This window comes from Oreochromis aureus, linkage group 13 (genome assembly GCF_013358895.1).
Source record: "Oreochromis aureus strain Israel breed Guangdong linkage group 13, ZZ_aureus, whole genome shotgun sequence".
Classification (NCBI taxonomy): Eukaryota; Metazoa; Chordata; class Actinopteri; order Cichliformes; family Cichlidae; genus Oreochromis; species Oreochromis aureus.
The window spans coordinates 27,672,285-27,692,800 of NC_052954.1; the positions used below are offsets into that span (position 1 = coordinate 27,672,285).

The 20,516-nt window shown below is 41.5% G+C and overlaps 2 protein-coding genes across 7 annotated transcripts in view; one reads left to right on the forward strand and one right to left on the reverse strand.

Annotated features, from left to right (window-relative positions):
* The window catches only part of peli1b (pellino E3 ubiquitin protein ligase 1b), a 58,285-nt gene extending 52,170 nt beyond the window's left edge, over nt 1–6,115 (forward strand). For all 5 annotated transcript variants that reach the window (XM_039621767.1, XM_031745590.2, XM_039621765.1 and 2 more), the window contains exon 7: nt 1,517–6,115. In XM_039621767.1, coding sequence (XP_039477701.1) covers nt 1,517–2,095 — 579 coding nt within the window. In that variant the 3' untranslated portion in view covers nt 2,096–6,115. The remainder of the gene's footprint in view (nt 1–1,516) is intronic.
* Nucleotides 6,116–6,585: 470 nt separating this feature from the next.
* Nucleotides 6,586–20,516, reverse strand: part of ugp2b (UDP-glucose pyrophosphorylase 2b) — a 40,337-nt gene continuing 26,406 nt past the window's right edge. For both annotated transcript variants that reach the window (XM_031745579.2, XM_031745577.2), the window contains exons 5-10: nt 19,644–19,777; nt 15,578–15,875; nt 14,795–14,992; nt 10,241–10,483; nt 9,751–9,855; nt 6,586–9,417 (exon numbers count right to left, since the gene is read on the reverse strand). In XM_031745579.2, coding sequence (XP_031601439.1) covers nt 9,310–9,417; nt 9,751–9,855; nt 10,241–10,483; nt 14,795–14,992; nt 15,578–15,875; nt 19,644–19,777 — 1,086 coding nt within the window. In that variant the 3' untranslated portion in view covers nt 6,586–9,309. The remainder of the gene's footprint in view (nt 9,418–9,750; nt 9,856–10,240; nt 10,484–14,794; nt 14,993–15,577; nt 15,876–19,643; nt 19,778–20,516) is intronic.

A 20,516-nucleotide genomic window follows, 5' to 3' on the forward strand; every position in this document is an offset into this window, starting at 1 on the left:
CTCTCCCTTTTTTCTGTTTGTCTCCTGGTTTGTTTTGCTTTGTTTTTTCACCCTGCCCTCACCCTGGTGTCTTCTGGTTATCTCAACATGGAATTTCCCATCCTGTCTGATCTTACAGAGCCAATCCGAGCACTTACTTCGAGACTGTACTTCACCAAAATTTCCACCAGCTCTCTGTCCTGCCCCGTCTGCCGCCGTCATTTCAATTTCCTCATGCCATGTTGTCTCCAGCTGTCAGCCCCATACTTCCCTCCCTGAAACCCACATCTGTCAGAGGGAGACATGTAGATATTTGTGTTACGCTGCCACCTACTGTGGTCAGACAGGTCCTGCAAGCCCCAGTGTTTCATGTCTCTTACAGCCTTCAGGGTTGAGCGTATCCCAGCATGCACTGGGTTAGAGGCGTGGCATTAGACACACAGGAGAGGTCACTAAATGCAAAAGCTTGAATGACTAAAATAAAACCAGCTGTATTTGGAAAACGATAAATTAATCCTGCATGGTGCACAAATGCTAAAACCTAACAACCTTCTTCTAAACAAACACGTTTTAATATTTTTGTTGAAAATTATGTAAAATTTCATGTGTTCCACAGGATATTTGGATCAGGAGTGTAGCTGCTGTAAGAAAAAACGAATTTCAGAATGTGAAAACCTTTCATTTGAATAGTAGCTATAGTGAGTAAAGTACTAGGTTGCTACAACCATACAATAAAATGACAATAAAAACAAATGAAATTAGTAAACATGACTTGGTCAAAGGTCAGAATTTCCAATAAACTTCAGTGTGGATTTGCATTTACACGGACCAAGACAAACAACCTTTTTAATTAACTGAAAAACAGAAAAGGTAACTATTGGGAGACTCTGTGGGTGTAAAGAGATTTTTTTTTTTCCACAGATCCTTAAGTGTTCAGTTAAATTTTAAAGTATAGGCTCACTGCAATGCAGTAGTTTACACTGTCACCAAAACTGTTGTTTTAAACCTCCTGTTCTTCTCCAAAGACACATTAGTGGTGTTTTTGAATTGGTCGTCTGTCTCTGTGTTTGCTTGGTAGTTGACCGGCAGCCTGTCCAGGGTGAAGAAATTGGTTCGATATTTAAGGGTCATAAAATATGCTAAAGAGTTAACTTTTACTTTTGTGAGCAATCTCATTTGTTACTGAATCCAGTTATGATTTTTTTAATTATTGCTTTGTGCTGAAAAACATTTAAATTTGGGACAATTGAGACCTTTCTTGGATTTTTTTTATTGGACTTGCTCAGGGAGGCCAAGAACCAATAGCACTTCATCATCTTGCCGCTACTACCTAATCAGCTCCTGTCGGACATAATGCTGTAGGCTTTCGGTGTCATTAATGTCTTCTGTGCACAATAAATCATCACCTTTCCACTTTTTTTGTTTAGCTTTAAAGAAAGTTGTTGAAAGCAAGTTTTTCCTTACCTGGGGGTAAAAATCTCAGTCTTGTCTAATTTTGACTCTGGGTATAACCTGCTACCCTTCCTCTGTCTTTCAGGTGGAGATGGAGAGTCAGGAGCTCGTTGACGGCTCCCTTATCGACCTCTGCGGCGCCACCCTGTTGTGGCGCACTGCCGAAGGCCTGGCCCGCACTCCCACCCTGAAACACCTGGAGGCCCTGCGGCAGGAGATCAACGCGGCCCGCCCGCAGTGTCCCGTGGGCTTCAACACGCTGGCCTTCCCCTCAATGCGTCGCAAAGACACACCTGACGAGAAGCAGCCCTGGGTCTACCTCCAGTGCGGCCACGTGCACGGCTACCACAACTGGGGCAACCACCGCGAGGAGAGGGAGGGCCGGGAAGGCCGCCTCAGGGAGTGTCCCATGTGCAGAACCAAAGGGCCGTACGTGGCCCTGTGGCTGGGCTGCGAGGCGGGCTTTTACGTGGACGCGGCCCCGCCTACTCATGCCTTCAACCCCTGCGGCCACGTTTGTTCGGAGAAGACTGCGGCCTTCTGGAGTCAGATCCCGCTTCCTCACGGCACACACACCTTCCACGCCGCCTGCCCTTTCTGCGCCCAGCAGCTAAGCGGCGAGCAGGGCTACGTCAGACTCATCTTCCAGGGACCCCTCGACTAACGGCGGGAACTTCCCAGCATTCTTTGGAGGTTTTATTTGGACGCTGACCCCGTATTTAACACGGGGACCTTCCCAGATCTGTTTTTTTCTGGACTTTTTGTCTCTCTCTCATTTTTAAGTGACCTTTGTATTGCTTTTTCATGAATGACGACAAAGATTTCTATATTTTCATGTGAAACCAGAGACAGAAAAACCAAACAAAGAACACTGCTGGGTCTCAAACCTTTTTTGCGTTTGTTTCTTGGAAAGGACTTTCAACAGTATTTATCTAAATTACTAACACACCGCAGCACAAACCTGCGGTTTTATTCATGTTTATTGTTGCATTATACATCTGTGTACATCTCTTAGAGCTAATTTAAACGAAGATGTTTATTTATGGCCCTGGAGCATCGCTTCATCCTTTATCTGTCAGATAACTTCAATACTATTAAGCGTTTTATTTTGAAACTTCAGTATATTGTTAACCAGATATAAAGTTTTAGGTGTGTTCTGAGGGTTTTGTTCTGTCTCTCTCTGCCTTGTTCACCACTCAGATCTGTCATATTTATACACCCCGTCCTCTCACATCGTGTGTTTAAACCCCTCAGTTATTCTTCTCTCTCATTAGCCATCACCACAGCCTTTTCACTTGCAAAGCAATAGATCTGGAACTGAAACCTCCTAAAGCATTATGGGAAACCAAGTCTTCTAGGCATCTTTGCAAATGGCCTGAATGACTGCTCCCTCCCTTTAAAGTGAAATATCTTTGTGGGTAAGTGAGTGAATCTCTACGCAGCCATGTAGCTAATGTTATACTTTACACAAACACACACACACTTGCAGACACACACTCTAACCAGACCAGAGGGGTGCACTGCAAACCAAGATTAGTGGGTCAGCGAGGTATCTTTATCCTCAAGTCAGACTTTAAGTCACAAAGATGGCTTTCTGTTAACCATGTCTAGATCACATGGCACGTTATGCTGGTGACATCATCTGCTCCAGACTACATTATGTGTAATGTTTTGAAGGAAGGAGTACCTTTTAATAAAACTGGTGAAGGAAGACAATGCGTTGCATTGTCATTGGGAGTTCTTGCATTCAGCTGGTGATGCAGGACATGTATAAATAGTAATTTTATGCTTGACCTGAAAGCATATGGGGGGCATATGTGACCTGAAACCAGCAACTGAGCCCATTAAGGTATCAGGAAAGTGTTGACTTCAATACAACCAGAAAGTGTTCTTGTAAACAGAGCAGTCGCCCCCTGCTGGCTACCAAAACGAATGCAGGCATACGGTTTTCAGCCATCTTTTACAGTGAATAGAAGTGAATGCACTGGGCAGACTATATTATTGAAGAAAGCCTGGCGGCCACGTTGACCTTGCTTCTCAGCACACCCCTCTGGTCAGATGCTTTTCATGTGTGGACAGTGTCTGGTTTATTCTGCGTGATAACTGGGATGTCTGAGGCACACCTGCACAGTCAAAGCAAGATCACTACTGTGCCAGATGCAGTACGGTTTTCTGATCGGTATTAGTATTGAGCTCCGAATGTATTTGACGTCTTTTTGACAGCATTGCACTTATGCCAGTATTTTAAAATCCTTTTCTTGTCACGTGCCCTACTGGAGGCTAGAAAAAAATCAATGCACTATTTGTTCAGCTACACCTAAAAGTATGCAAACCGAGGCAGTTGAAGTCATTTCAGCAGGTTTCTCCTCCTCTCGTGTGAATCGTCACAGTGCAGGAAGTCCCGTCTGTCTTACGCATCGAGCGAGCAACAAAAAGCAGGAGATGCAAACACATCTGGTGTGGTTTGACTCAGGTTTGACACAAACACACACACACGCACGGCTTTAAGCTTCAAAACTGTCTTTATGCACGCGTGTGCGCTCATTAGGGCTTCGTGTTAACTTGTGCTTTCCAAACAAGGTCGAGCTTCAGATATCAGGGCTGCTCTTAGTTTTATTTTATGTTGATTAAAAACAAGCACGAGAGCTGTTAGGCTTCAATTATTAACTTTATAGTTAATAAGTGAGTTTATAGTTAATAGAGTAACTTGGAGAGCTATTATATATACATTTCTTTCAATATAGTGCTCAGTCATTTTAAGCCTTTATGAAAGAAAATAGAAGAGTAGAGCATAAAGTGTCAGACAGGAAAGGCCTCGTTTTCTAGTTTGTTTCCAATGTAGAGCTCTGAGTTAAATATAATATATTATTAGATAACCTTTTACTACATATGATGAAAACTGTCTTCCACTGATGCGTTCACTTTAAATAAGGACCTAAACAACCAACTGCACTCCATTATCTTTATATTTAAACCACATAAATGCATAAATCTGGAAACAGTTTCTTTAATGGGACTTAATCAGAGGAAAGATTTCTGTTGGATGTTTCTCTCTGCTGACATCTTAGCTTCAGGATAGACGAGTCAGTCAGACTCAAGACAGCCACTTTTGGGATAAACACAAAGTGGAAAAACTGCACAATGATGCCTCTTTATTTTTATTAATTTTGTATTGAGTTATTGGAAGCGGATAACAAACTGCTTCAGAACTTCAGATTATTGAAATTACTTATCATAGAAACTAAATATGAACAATACCTGCATGTTCAAACTAAGTGTAGAGCTTTTTAAGGAGAGATTTTTGTTTCAGCTCCAGTGCACGGGTTAGTTTTGTATGATTAGTTATTTAATATCTGCCCGCCAACCCGTCTGATAATCCTTTGACTGAAGAGGTAACGAGGTTTAAACGTGACCTTAAACTTGAGATTTGATTCCTCTAATAACATCAGACTTGCACTAAACCACAAATATTTTTTATTTTTCTTGTCTAAACTTTTCTTTTTAAAAGTTGCAGCACTACAGATGCTCTTTTCCAGATGAGATTCTCTTAAAGTAGCTTTGCATGAGTCACAGTTCAAAATAATCCTTATCTTTTACTGTTCCTTGGTTCTGCCCATCAGTTCATCCATGAAACGAGCAGTTTTATCCTTTTTTTCCTTTTTTCTTCTGATTGGCTATGCAAACAACAGGCTTGAGCTCCAGGTGGGTGGGGCTGGTGGGATGTCAGCTCTGAATGACATCATACAGAGCTAAAAGTCGGAGGGGAAAAGAAGTTTGAAACTAGTTTGAAGCTCTGCCTCGAAAACAACGAAAAGCAGAGATGCAAAATAACCGAATCCAACTCCATCTGCTGAGGAAGACTGCGTGCTATGATCAAAAGCTCGGGATGAGCTACTACAGATCATTTTATCAGATGCTGTTTGAAAAGTTTTTGCTAGCCTCAGAGACCACGGTCCTGATATTTGGAGCTTTATGTGAAGCACAGATTCTCCCGCTGCACACATCTGTCACGTCACTGCTGTTCGCCCACTTCACTCGAACGAGACACACACTCAAACTGTAGAAACCTCCAGAAAATGAAGCAGCTTTACTAACCAGTCACTTCCAAACTGTTCACACAGAGCCTCAGGTCTGCGTGAACACACTCGTCTCTGCAGGTATAAGTAGTGCGTGTGTGTGTGAGTGAGAAGCTGTAATTTATACGTTCGTGTTGATTGTATGTGTGCAGTTTGTATGTGTGTTCATGTGTCCACACATTAAGTAGCTCTCCAGATAATGTCCATCAGTATCCTCAGAGTGCAACACACTAACTCACCTCAGGGAGAAAATATGAATATGAATCACACGTGCACAGACACACACACACATGCACACACACATAGCTAAGGTCTACTGAGGATACCTCACGAGTTAGAAGTCAAATCTGGATTCAGATGTGTGTCCTGCCTGTCTAACCCAGTCTTCTTTCATGGATTAAGTGTGTGATTTTTAAGGGCTTCCCTCCGTCTCTGTACTGTTTCTCTACACGAACACAGGCCTGACCCCGCCCCCGCCCTCCACTCGCTCTTCCTCCTCTCCTGTTTGGAGTGTATTTGTGCTTGTAAAAGGCGAAAGCAATGAATGTTTCCAGCAAACACTTTTTTGTAAACGACTTTAAACAATAAAGTGTAAAAGTGACACATTTCACCGTGTGCTGGGTTTTATTTGCATCGTCGGTGCGAAGTTATGATTAAACAAAATTTGAGTTAACTGAAACAAAAACTAAGGTTTACACAACAAGTTAATAGAAGTGAGAGGAAATAGCTTGATCATATTTACCTGTTGATTCCACACAAGTCTCATTTTTGTTCTACTGACCTTGAATCAACAGCCGGAAGAAGACAGTCCAACCCTAGTTCCTAGTTCAGGGTCAGTTGGTATCTCTTAAATACAGAGATTTTAGACAAAGTCAACCAGCTGCTTCTGCACATTTTGCTTTTTTTTTTCATGAGTTGAGTTCATGAACTATTAATTAATACCCTGACTGCTCCACACACATGATTTCTGGTGCTTTTACACTCAGAGGCCACCAGGTGGGCCTTCCAGAAACATTAATAAATGTTGTGCCGACATCTCTCAAGAGTTGACTGATGGACAGATGACACAGTACACACATTCGGTATTTCATATTGCACTTTATTCACCTCTGAGGAGGCAGAAGCGGTCTGGGCTGAGACCTCGTCGCTGTCACAGATCAACACTTATTGCTTTCGGGCTCTCGGTCCGCATGGGTCGGACTCACATGTGAGTATACTCACATTGAAACTTTGTGTACATGTACATATGTATATGTATATGTGTATGTGTGTGTGCCCCAACACTGCAGAAAACACGCACCTCGTGTCTTTGAAGGAATAATGCTGAGTGATGGGATGGGCAGAGAAACAGGAGAAACGCTGAGGTTTCACACGACATGAAGGTGAAAACAAACCGGATACAAAGGAAAAAAATAATACACAACAATGTGATGTTCTCGTCAGCTACTCCACACAGAGACGAATAAAGGCCTTCGCTTTAAAATTACATCCCGTCCCAGAAAATCTCATATCGCAGTATTGGTACCTGGATCCTCACATTCATCATGAACGAGAACAGGCGTCAGAAGCTCGGGTGAGCCAAAAACTAGAGATGTGACTCTATGCAGTGGAAGTATGTTCTGTCACAGTTTTCATATTTCTGAAGAAAATTACCCAATTATTTCTCAGCAGAGACGTCGCTGCGGGCTTCGGGGCTCCACTAATTCAGCTGTTTAAGCTTCATGCAAACAACAGATCTAATGACGACTCACGCGTTTTAGATGCGGCTCATAGTGAAAAATCAGCAGGAGAGACATAAAAGTCACATTTCCATCTGAACGCAGCTCGAAATGTGATATCTTTGGGTCTTCATCCTTTGAAGCCAATAAACTGAGAGGGTACGGTGATATGACACTAGTGAAACCTGAAACTAATGAAAGCCAAGCTTCACTTGAGCCACATGCGTAACGATCCGTCGCCTTTGCCATTTATTCTCATGTTTCCAGTCATTCTATTGAGTGTTTTTACACACATGCAAAGACTGACTTGTGGTTGGTAATGCAGTTAAAGTCAGTGAGAAGTCTGTGCCAGCTACATCAATACTATATAAACTGGAGAGCTGGTTATATTGATGTTACTGATCGTTTCAATCAGTTGATCCGATAACATCAGACAATCTCAGAGCATTCTGGACAAAAAATGTGCCGAGATGAAAAAGCTTTATACGGTTTCTTTTTGGGGTTTTTTACTGAACATGAGGCATAAAGGCGTTATTTAGAAATTATATCATTCAGTTTCTGCAGCAGAGCAGCTTCGCCTCCATTAACAATGCTCTCAGCACTCTCTGCGGCGTCACAGCTGAGCAGATGGTACTACAGAGGTCGGTCCATCCTCGTAGTGCAGCAGACAAATTTGTACTCCTGGGACACGTTACACAAGTGGATACAAGTACCAAAGTCTTTTGTGGTAAAGTCAATTATCCATTTAAAAGCTCATTTTCAAAAGGCCTGCCAGATGAAGTCATCTAGACTTGACGATTTTAAATGATCTTAGTGTCAAATTACACCGAGTCCACTGAGCCTAGATCCCTACCTATTTAGAAGTCTTCTTTGTGTCATTTATAAACTTTTGATTCAGAATAATTTACTAACAGGAGCGCAAGGTTGCAGGATGGACAGGATGGGTGTGCACCGAGGGTAAAAGGAGCTTTCACTGTTGTAAAATACATGAAGTGTAAATTCATTCTCACTGGATGAATGCAGGCAGACAGTTAAATGTTCAGACACAGCTGTATAAACCACAGTACCTTTTCTTTAATGGTGCTGGTAATTTGGACGCATAAGAGTCGCTAAATCAGACCAAATGTTCTGTTTCTGTTGGAAAATGAATGCAGAGAATCTTTTTCTCTCTCTATAAAATATCAGAAAACCTTAAAAGTACCCTCAGTGTTTGTATACTATCATAAACACCAGTGTTGTAATGTTTCAATTATAAAATATTTTTGTTAGAAATGAGACAAGTTCTGAAGAAGCTTTTAAGCTGTGAAGTTGAGAATTCAACTGACTTCTCTATCCAAACGTTTTTGGTGCTTGTATCCACTTTGTCTCCGTTACCTGCTACATTTGAGGGTAGACTGAGGGCAAGTTTGTGGAATAAACTGCTGACACGCCAAACCAGTGCTAAGAGCTGCATTTCCACTTTGGTTTATAATAAATCTGATTTACCAGTAAGTCCTTTCTGCACTGCTAGACATCTTTTCCTGTTGTATTGTTGAATTCAGTGATAAATCAGGACCCTGTGCTGGGTTTGCATTACAATCTTTGTGATTGCATTAGCAGTGCAAAAAACCCAAAATCTAATTTGTTCTCCAAACTGTACTCCCACTAGTGTCCCTAATAATATGTGAGTATATCAGTATATTATCCCTACCTGTTTAGAATATATTATTTTTTATTTTCTGGCCAACTGAAGTCAAAATCAATATAGTAGAAAAAGAAAACAAACGGTGAGTAGTTTCCTCTCTAATCTGGATAAAAGTGTTTAAAGTGATCGCTAAGACTAGTTCATTAGTAATACTTTTTAAGGTTATGTGATGAACAGCCTGCAGAGGGTAGTATATCCCAGCTACTTCCAACCATCAAAGCAGGCGAACTGCTTCTTAATGCTGAGACTGCAGGGTAGCACTGCACATGCAATCACACTCAGCCTCCAGGGGAAAAAGTCATATCCTCTCACAATCTTTTGGTGTCGGGTCAACATGTCAAATGGGTCACATGACAGGGATTACGTGGGACTACGTCACAAGATGAGGGTGAAGAAGGCCTCAGTGGTCCAGGATGCGGAGGTTGCCGGATACGATTTTGTTTTCCAGCATGGAGCCGGCCGGAATATCGATCCGATCTCCGTGGTTGGCGATGATGATGACGGTGCCCTGTAGAGACAGAAATGATGACAGGACTGAATTTAATTAAAGCCGTAAATCAAAAACAGAAGCACGCAGGTTCAAAGTCTGAAAATAATGTCTTCAATTCTCTCTGCACTTCATCTCCACCACATTACTAAAACACCAAGTTTCTTTTACTGTCGGCAAACTTTCTGGGTTTTACGCTCAACAGAACAGGCATTGTTATATTCAGAGCAAATGAAATAGCTTTAAGATGTTTAGTGGCCATGAAAACAACTGTAGCTCACATGCTGGCATTATGGAACAAAAGAAAACAAGGTTTCCTCCTCTTAAAAACCAAATCTGACTGCAGACATTTACCTTAAGCGACACGTTTTTCCCAAAGGTGACGTCTCCGGACACCGTCAGATGGTCGAGCTCCAGCATGTCGGGAATGCTCTCGAAGCGGATCAAGTATTCCTGAACCTGAGTGCAGACACAGAGGAAAGTCAGTCACCTGTATGTGAGTTTTTCAACCCCACGGATCCTTTGGCAAATTAAATTACTGACTAAATACTGAGATCTGGAAATTTGGGGGCATCGGTGGTGTAACCTCTGAGGATCAGGAGATTACTCAGAAACCTTCTTGAAATAATTTATGTTTTACTAACATCCCATTTAACATCACAATGGTCATAAGAAATCTCTACTCTTTTGTCCAACTTTAAAAAAAGAAAGAAAAAGATTTAAGTATTGAATCAACATTTAATCAGTGGCTTTGAAAAAATTCGGCACTAAAATCATCACAGCCATCAACAGGCTGCACACGCAGTGACAGATGTTCCGATGTTTCCACAGCTGGTATGATTACCTTGGTGAAGGAGCTGCCCAGTTTGACGTGCGGCGTTGTCGGGAACTCTCTCTTGGGGCTCATGGTGAGCGAGCCGGCCTCCAGGCTGTACAGGTTGGACATGACCAGGAGCAGGTCCGACGTAGTCTTGACCGGCAGGAAGCGGCTGCGGGGAACGTTTATTCCCAGGGCATTGTCAAAGCATTTGATGGCCGCACCCACCGCAGTCTCCAGCTGGATGACGTTCTGCCCGCCGTCGAGCGTCTGATGAACAGGAGAGGGGAGAGGACACGTTAGCTGTTTTTCCTTTTCCTGCTTATTTCCAACAATGTGAAGAAAAATGAGACTGAGCACAGCTTAGCGTCAAACACCACAAAGTCTGAATCACGTTGTTCCCTACCCAACATGTTTTTTTAATAAAAACAAAAGTGCATGTTTGTGCACCTAACTGTACAGTCTTTACTATAAAACTACATTTAAATTATGCAGCAGCTCCCAACAGAGAAGCTTCTTCACCTAAATTAAATATACAAGAGTCGAACAACGATTTAAGCCAATGGCGGTCCAGATGTCAGTGTCAGTGGTGACTGCAGGATATCTCCTTCCATGACTTATTTTATTATTTTCCATTACTAATACTCTACCTGTACAACTAATAATGTTACCCTTCAGATGATCTGTACTTTGTGTTTAATCCTAATTAGTGGATATTAATTTTATCTTAAGCGCCTCTAAACCACAACAGCGCACAGTTCTACCATGCATAGGCCTCTAACTGAAACTGAACCCTCTAACTGAGTGGTTTTAGTGCTGTACTCTTATCTAGATGGGACCTACACTTATGTAAAACCACACAGCTCCTGCACAGTTATGTTCAGTTTGCATAACACTTGCAATCCTGCACATGAGGAGTGGAAAATTTTATCTGTACCTATCAGGCCAAGACAGCAATGATCAGGGAGGAGGCTGCGGTTCAGCTGTGAATTTATTACACTGGCTGCAGTTTTGGACGGCCTGAGGCGATGCTTCCACATCGGGGGGGCAGAGGCCCGCAGTGCCAGTGAGTGAGCACGACCGAAATAACACAAAGTCACAGCATGTTACATTTGTTTGCTGTGCTGCTTTAAATCAGGATTGCTCTCTCAACAAGGACTTTGGAGGGCAATAAAGGACAAAAATATGTGCTAAATAAGTCACATTTGGGCAAATTAGGTACAAGATTAAATTCACTGATTAAGCATTTACTCAAACATTTTATTTGTGCTTCATCAGTCAAGTGTTCCTTTTTTCTTCTGACTTAACATGACCTGTGCAAACCTCACTGAACAAGGGAGGAACCCCTGTTATTGTGTTGGTGTTGTCAAAAAAGGCCAAATATAAGCTACAAATCCAATCATCTAAGAATCTAAGAAGGGCCAGATGCATCTCTGAGGTCCTCTCAGGCCTTTGCTCGGTCTTTCCCATTTCTCAAGAACAAGATTTTCAGATACTGTTCGTCTGCTGTCATTTAGTCCACTTGTTCAGTTCCCCCACATTTAAAGACTCTGCAGTTTTTGGCCAATAGCTATTGAGGAATATTCACCATTTTGTGCGTGTCAAACGGTTGTGTACGGCAATTTTTGTAAATTCAACTTAACAAACAAAAATGTGTTTTTACGACAATGCTGCTAGTAACAAAAGGGCTAAAGATAGAATTGAAAATTGGTTTATTGCTAAATTGCCTGTTGTGCATAGATAACACTGCTTCATCTCTTAAGTTAGGTGCTTGAATGATTCATATTTCAGAGTTAAGTAAGTAAACAAACAAAAACATCCATCTATAAATGTTCAGGCACAAGAACGGGATTGAAAGTGAGTGAAAAAGCAGCCCATGCTCACCGAAGTTTTGAAAGACCTTTAGAAACCCAGAAGAACTATTGCTTCAAACCACTTTTTAAAAACAAAAACAAAAAAACATTACACCACAGTGTAATCTCCAAAAGTTGAATCTGTTCATCTGGACGTAGCGTTTTGTGGGAGAAACGTTTCGTCACTCATCCAAGTGACTTCTTCAGTCTCAGCTGACTGCAGGTTTCCCCAAATCTTATAAACAGTACATTTGCATAATGACTGAAACCAGCCCACTGAAGGAACAATGGGCTGTGAGGTCAGTTCCTTAATCATAATTATGCAAATTCCCATGACCATTGATCAACAATCACTGACCAAAACCCACTGATCTCACAGCCCATTGTTCCTTCAGTGGGCTGGTTTCAGTCATTATGCAAATGTACTGTTTATAAGGTTTGGGGAAACCTGCAGTCAGCTGAGACTGAAGAAGTCACTTGGATGAGTGACGAAACGTTTCTCCCACAAAACGCTACGTCCAGATGAACAGATTCAACTTTTGGAGATTTACTTTCCTGGATGATTGAGAATGCATCAAGACCACAGTGTAATGTGAAAAAGAAAAGAAGACTTTTGCTTAGTACTGTATGTTTTGTTAGCCAGGGGGTTTCTACGGATCAGATTTGTCTGAAGTTGACCGATAAACTAAACTGACTTTGACACCTCTGTTTTTACGCCGGCCTGGCTCCCTTCAAACACCTGATCAGGGTGTAAGAGTTATTTTTTGGGTTGAAGTTACAGTTAAGTTATAATTATGCTAACAGTTTTGAGAATGCATTCACGTTGGTCAAGGCCATCTAAAGATAATGTATGAGCGTCTCCCCAGTAGACGCCGAGTGACTCGTCTGCAGCCTCCTCTCATCAACACATGAGCCTAACATGAAGTGCTTCTTTTAAATTATTAATTTTGATCTTTTGGCAGTTTTTTAAGGCTGATTCTGTGGCACCTGATTGATGACCTGGATTATAAATATATATCTGAGAATTATTAAAAATAATAAAGATATATCAGCAATTTAAAAAATGAAAAAGAAAGTTTACTATATGTTTTGCAGCCCAACTGCAGTACTTTGACTGCCCACCAGGGGGCTGCATCCCACACAGGAAGTTGGAAGAGAGGAACTTGTAGCAAAAAAAAAAGGACATAAGGTTATCCAAATTAGGATAGGTGGATGCCGGATGTTTTTCCAAGTCCACAGCAATACATGTGTGTAAGAGGAGGAAGAACAAGCTCAGAATGTTCACATGCAGCTGAAACTTTAGTCCAAGCTGGGCAGATGAGCTACCAGGTGACCGGAATACTGGATGGTTTTGTGTGGAAAACTGTCATGTGACATGTGGGAATGAAGCTGTGCAGGATGGCAGAAACATGAAGCGGAGAAGAGAGAAGCTTTAAAATATGGGTGTTCTCAGCAAGCGTTTTTGTTAGATATGATTTATTCATGAGTGATGCTCTGTGTGGGGGAAGAGCAGTCCTGTCCCTGCTCCACTTTACATGGTTAAACCGGACAGATGATGATATTCTGGGAGGTTGGCTGGTCACTGAAACTGAACAGTTTCTTCTGCACACTCAGCCGTCCTCGTGTGAACCCTCTTTGAAATTTCCAGAGGGCTCGAACGAGAAGATTTATGACTCATTTCTCTTTGATGCCCTTTGCAATTTATTTAAAGTGAAGCATGGAGGAGAAACAGGCTAAGCAGAATTCGGTTAGTTAGTTTTCCTTTAACTGCACTTGTCAGTGTAGTGTGAGCCACAAATAAATCCCAGTTTGGACTCTTTGGGGATGTAAACAGTGAAATGTGTAACGTTAACATGAAATCAGTGGGCTCTTCTCATTTCTCCCAGTTTTAACTTCCATCTTCTCCTGCCTTTCACCCGAAATCAATCTCAGTGTGGCTCTTAAAGGATATAATGATTTCTAAAACACATGTGGTGACAAGAGCAGGCTTGCTGGGAGAGCGATGAGGTCACATTATAGCAGTGTATGGGAATGAAAGGAATCAAGGATGTACAAACTGAGAAGTGACACAAGGGAAACAAGTTTACTTATCATCTGCACTATTCAAAGAACCGCTAATTAATCAACAGTTCCTGGTTAAACTGATACCTTAATTTGATAATAAAGAACTGTTTTTGTTCCCTGTGTTCTCTAAGAACATTTATGTTTGTTTGTTACGGAGAGAACAGATTCTAAAAATCTTCCAAGGAGAGAAAAATCAATCTAAAATGCAGCAAAGCTTTTAAAGTGCCTTAAATCACCTGAGGTATGAGTCCCAGTTGTGTCGCAGCTGCTGCTGGTGGGTGAATTATTACCTCTGAATGAGGACCAAATCCTTTGCTAATTATCCTCAACTCATCTCAAATCGACAGAGAATATTAAAGCAAGAAAAATGCTTTCATTTTCTGTCATCTGCACACTGTTGCAGTGGCGGAAGCTCATATTAAACACAGTTTTGAACAATGAGGTCAGTGTAAGGTTTGTGAAAGTATCTGCAGGATATTAAACATGTGAAATATGTCACTGTATCATAGATATGTGGGAGAGTGCCATACAGAATGCAAAGCAGGTTACAAAGATTATTACAGAGATTATTCATTTTTAACTTTTACTTTCACTGAATGCTGAATTAGTCTAAGCTGCACATGCAGTAAGCCATGTGCCTTATGTTTGGCTCCTCTTCACTCACCTTGGGGTTGACTATGATCTCCATGTCCATTGCATTCTGCTCCTGCAGCCTCTTGATAGCAGGTAGAGAGATCCACAGGTTGTTGGTGTTGAAGATTTTGAACTTTGAAACTGATTTGAATTCGTCCACGTGCGCTTTGGGCACCTGGGCGATCTCCAACAGGCGCAGCTTCCCTTCATACTGGATCAGCGTGCCTCCCTGGAAACCACAAGCAGCATTTTTACAGCACACTCACTGACCTGAGAGATTAAGCAGAATTCTGGGAAAGTAAAAGTGGTTTGGTAGGTTTGCAAAAAATAATGGTTACACTGAAATGCCAGCCAATAACCACCTACAGGAAATGCAAACCTCCCACGTGTAAACTAGTAACAGTGAAAGTTCGCAAGGTTATTAATAACTACAACTAATTCAGACACATATATTGGTCTTAATGATACTAAGATTACAAACATTTAACCACAGAAAAATTAAAGGTTCTGTTCACTTAAATACTAAAAAAGCCCAAAACTGTGCTACTTTGTGGGCATGAAGCTGTTCGAGTTTGGGGCAATTTCTTTTTCAGTGAAAAGTAGGGGGTACAAATTCCATTCACATTCATTGTACTGAGACAGGAGTAGAAACATTAGAGACAGAAATGATGTCAGGGCTGAATGCTAACAGAGGAAAGTAAGAAACCACAAAAACTTCTTGACTTTGGTTAAATGACCACAAAAATGTTTTATGTCCTTGTTAATGCAACGGGGATAAATCAGAATTTCACATCCACAATAACCTTAATCATACCTTCACGTCAGCGCGGGTCTTATCTGTCACCTCCATGACGAACTCGCAGCGTTTGCCGTTAGGCTGGCTGACCAGGTGGTGCAGGATGTGGAGGTCGACGGTGGCTCCCAGATTGTCGATGTTGGACACGAAGATGTACTCTTTGCCCTGCTCAATCAGCTGATCCAACAGACCCGAGTTGTAGAAGCTGGCGTAAATGTCGCCGTGACCGGGAGGGTACCAACCCTCTGCGTTTTGCCCGTTCATGCTCAAGTTTGTGGACACGGGAAGGAGAGACTCTTTGTTGACGCGAGGGTACCTGGATGAAGAAAAAGAGTTCACGATAAGATCCGGCGTTATTTTTACGACCAGTTCAGGTTCAGTTTTTTCATCGTCCTTCATTTTTTTCCAATCCCATCCAGTGGGTTGGATTGGAGTCCTTGACAGGCCAATTATGGCCCCCGGCCCTCATGTTCTAGACCAAACTGTGTACAAATATCAAAGAAATAAGGATTAAAAGATGCAGAAGGATGTACGAGACACAATACAATGACCCCAAAGTAAGACCGTCAATGTAGATATCTCTAACATCTTGGTGTCATATATGTGCTACTGGCTTCGTGTAACGTTGTTTTATACCTTAAAATCAAATTCCAGTTAACAGCTATCATTTTGACACACTGGAGTAGATCCAGCACATATTGCACACACGCAGGGAGTCAGAAGAGGACCCTGTAGGGATAGATCTAAAAATAGAAGCATTCTTGGAAGTGTTTCAGAGGTGCACAAGAAAATGTCCTTCAACAGGAGAAAAATCAGAAAAGTTTTTGGATTTTAAGGGTAGAGCACGTGTGTTGTTGAACTTTCAATAACAGATTCATTTATTTTTATGACTTTATATGAAGCACATCTTTGTCTTCTGTTGATGTGGTTAAAGTCTATCTCCTTATGTAACTCATAATATGTATGGAAGGGAAAAAAACAGCTTGTTGACTCATTTATCTGTGGAGCTGCAGAGCTGTGAATCTCAGACTGTTAAGCAGACAAACACCACAAAGAGAAAACAAAAAGTGTGAAATCATTTTTGCTCGACATTTGACGTAAATCCTCGGAAACTCTGCACCAAGCCAGCACGCCAAGTGCCATCTAAATTTCTCCTTTTCATATCACTGCCCGGACTTCAAACTGCTCACTCGACAAGCAAACTTTTTAGCTTTTTCCAAGAAGGCAGAGAAAGAGTCCAAGCCATGATGGCTGTGTGCATTAAACTGATCAAAGGGCTTGTACCAAGGATCTGAGTCAGGTTGAGTTAACAAACCTCAGGGTGAGGAGCCCGGTGAACCGCTTGTGTTTTTAGCACTTTGAGGAAGCTTGTGAGAGCAGATGAGAGCTGGTCAGGTGAGACGAGCTGCGGGGCCGGGGTACCACGGTCCTTTTAATGGAAGATTAATTCTATCTGACTGTTCTGGGAAGATGTTTATGATAAGACTTTCTAATGAAAGTTCACACACTTCAAAGGTTTCATGTCATCTTAAAACCAAATCTGGGAAGATTGTATTACTTCCACAAAAAATGTTCCTCCTTTCTTGGACTTTTGGTGCCTCAGAGGGAAGCGTCTTTCAGGGAACAAAGACACGGACAAAGAAAGAAGTGAAACAAAGAAGTCACTTGATGTATTCAATGATCTCATCTGGGAGTTTGTCTTTTCTGACTTCTCTCCTGAGGGATATGATGAAAGTTTATGGGTTTACCACCCAGAATAAATTTGTTATGTAGCTAAAGAGAAGGAAATTTGAAACTTAAACTGCATTTTTACATCAGCTTGACGACTTCTCTGGTTTCTGGTGTACAGGCACGATTAAACCAGACATTCAAGAGGTACTCTCACTGTCTAGGAAACTACATCTGTGAAATCCAATGTTTACATGACAGCTGATTTTGTCTTCCTGAAGACACTGAAGAAGGAATGATCATGGAAAGAAAAACCTAGAGCATTGTTCAAAGGGCCACCCAGTTATTATTTTAAGGCTTAATAGGAGCTTTAGTAAAAGTAAAGTAAACCATGGACCAGCACACAGTTAAAATCTCTACTGCTTTGGGGAAGTTGACAGATTTTTTTTTTTAAGAATTCAGTTTCACTTCAAAGTAAGTGAATTACATGCCCTATATGGATAAAATACCTATGCATGCCATGAATCTCGTGACACATGGTTTCTGAGCTGATGTTAATGCCAGAGGAGATCTGGAACTCAGTTATTCATTCAGCTGTGACTTTCACATGTGTGCCATAACTTTATGCGGTCTGCCACTGAGTTGCTGCTGTTCCTAAACTTGCCCACTTTGCAATAATGCCACTTACAACACTAACAGTTGATTGTGAAATATCTAGGAGGTAAGAAATTTCACAACTGACTTGTCGCAACAAAGGCATCCTGTTACAGCAACATGCTCGCATTCAATTAATTCTTTAGAATTACCAATATTTCTAAAGACAGCCTGCATGGCTGGGTGCTTGATTTTATACAGATAGTGCAATGCAACTGCAAGAAAACAGAATTCAAACTGTTTATCACTCTTACCAATTTGAGTTTTATCAAACATGAGGAGACCTCATTGTACCTGAAAGTGAAACTCTTGAGGTAAAGAATCTCTTTACCAGGCTGACACGGGCAGCACTAACCTGGCAGGTTTTCCAGTCTCAGGAGAAACCTGAAAAACCGGAGCTCCTGGACAAAAGCCATAGTGCGGAGTTTCTGTGGGAGAACACAGAAACTCTGCACTGAAGGGCTCTACCCAGATCTGTACCCTGGACCTTCTTGTTGCAGGGCAACAGTGCTAAACATTGATCTAAAATGTGTTATTTGTTACTTGTATCCAAGCTAATGAGTTACTATTGCATGGTGAATGTGGGTATGTTAGTATGCACTGCACATTTCTGAGAATGCATTAGCTTTAAAACAAGTGGCAGAACAGGCTAGCTGGACGTCTCAAGGTATGCATTTAGAGCAAACCTGATTTTCCAGCTCTCTGCAGGAACAGACCCTTCAGTGCACTTCAAGACCATAATAGTCAAAAGGAAACTTACTTTCTTTTTCAACCATTTACACTTGGCAGTATATGCCCCTGCTCCACCCTTCCAAATGCATTCATGGAAAGGTGGAGGCAAGGTAATAAGCAGCGAGACCCCAGCACAGAACCAAGCTAGCATCAGTGCCAGTGAACATGACATGGATTCAGTTAAATACAGTATAAGTAGAGGAACTGGGATAGAGGTGAGCTGCAAAGCAGTTCTTAGAGGAAGCAGCTACTATATGCGGGCTAACGTCCAAAACAGTATCAGCTGGGCCATCAGGAGGATTCCATGCTCAAGTCTATGTATTCTACTCCTCATTTGATGCCCAAAGCTTTATTTAAGATACTATAAAAAGTTCTGGGTTTGTTGGGTATATAAAGCAAACAGTTTTTTCCCTTCATTAAGTGGAACACCAGATAACGCGACTCTGAAGCTGAATTTAATTCGCTTTTTATGAATTACTGTCACGGCCTCGGCCACAGACTTCCCTTTGTTCTCCTGTTGATTGACATTTAAACCATTCAACCACTTTTTCTCTGCTGACATTAAATCCTCCAGCTTCCGTCCCCAAGTGCTTTGTAGTACACTCCTTGAGGCACACGGAAAATGCAAGCTTTAAATAATTCAAGCGAAATGGTAAAAAGCAAGTTCCACTCGACTGACAAACCGGAGACACCAGGGCGTTAAATATTAAAAGCCTTTTCCATACATTGCATGACACCTCCTGTCTATTCTTGACAGTCTGAGCTCAGAAGCAGGAGCGTCACGGAGGAGTTCATTTTAGGGGGAAATGAGTTCATTCAGGAGATTCAATACTGCTAACTTTTTAAAATATATTTAGATTTCTGTGTATTTGTCTTACACCATTCATCTTTCCTTCAATATTTGACAGAAAAATTTCCTCAGATTCCTCTTGGTACTGTTTCATATACAGTATATCTGACTGTGTCAGGGAGTGTTTGCTGGGCTCACTGTTACTCAACAGGACATTGTTTTACGATCGTGCTCCCTCACCTGCTTTGGTTAAAGGTGTGTATCTTGACCCGGTGGTGTGTGTACTTCTGCAGGATTTTCTTTGTGTCTTCATCTGTGTTGAAAGAGTTCATGAGGACCAGGGGGACGTCTGTGTTGTAAGTCTTGTTCAGGTGCTGTAGGGTGAAAAAACAAAGTATATAAATGCATGTATCCATTTATCCTTATTTATTCAATAAAGAATAGAGAAGTAGGCAGTAGACAGTCATCAAAGTGCTCCTTAACAGTGTAAGGGGCTAACAGTGTTAAAATCAGAGATAATGCTAACTGTCAAGGACCATTTCACATAGTAAATATGCCTTTTAATTCAGTAAAATTGGTGGAAATGAATAAATATTTTTTGGATTCACCAAAACCGGCTGACTGGAGAGCTAATAATGGGTCTGAAGGAGGACTTTTGTGAAGGCAATGAAACAATCAAAGCATTTTTGCAGAACCTGATGGTCAGTTTGAGCTGTTTATCTCATCAACAACCAAACAACTTTGTGCTCTTGTGCAAGTAATGTGACCTCATCTGATACGGATGACATTTTGATGAGGAAGGAAACAACATAGACAAATAAATGTAAATCTCTACGCCACACTTCCACACTGTGTACGTGTACATTTATGGAAAGTATCCATAACATAACGAAACATGCAAACAGAGTGTGTGTGTGCAGGTATGAATTTTCTTATTTTTGCCCTCACTTTTTAGGGCTATGTTAAATAAAAGGTAACTGTGCTGGCATTTCCATAACATTTCTACTCTGAACCACTTCTGCACTATAAGCTGTATGCGCTTAGGGGGTCAGTTCCTTGAACAAGGACATGTGGACTGGAGCACGCTTATGCCCACAAAAAGCATAAACCATG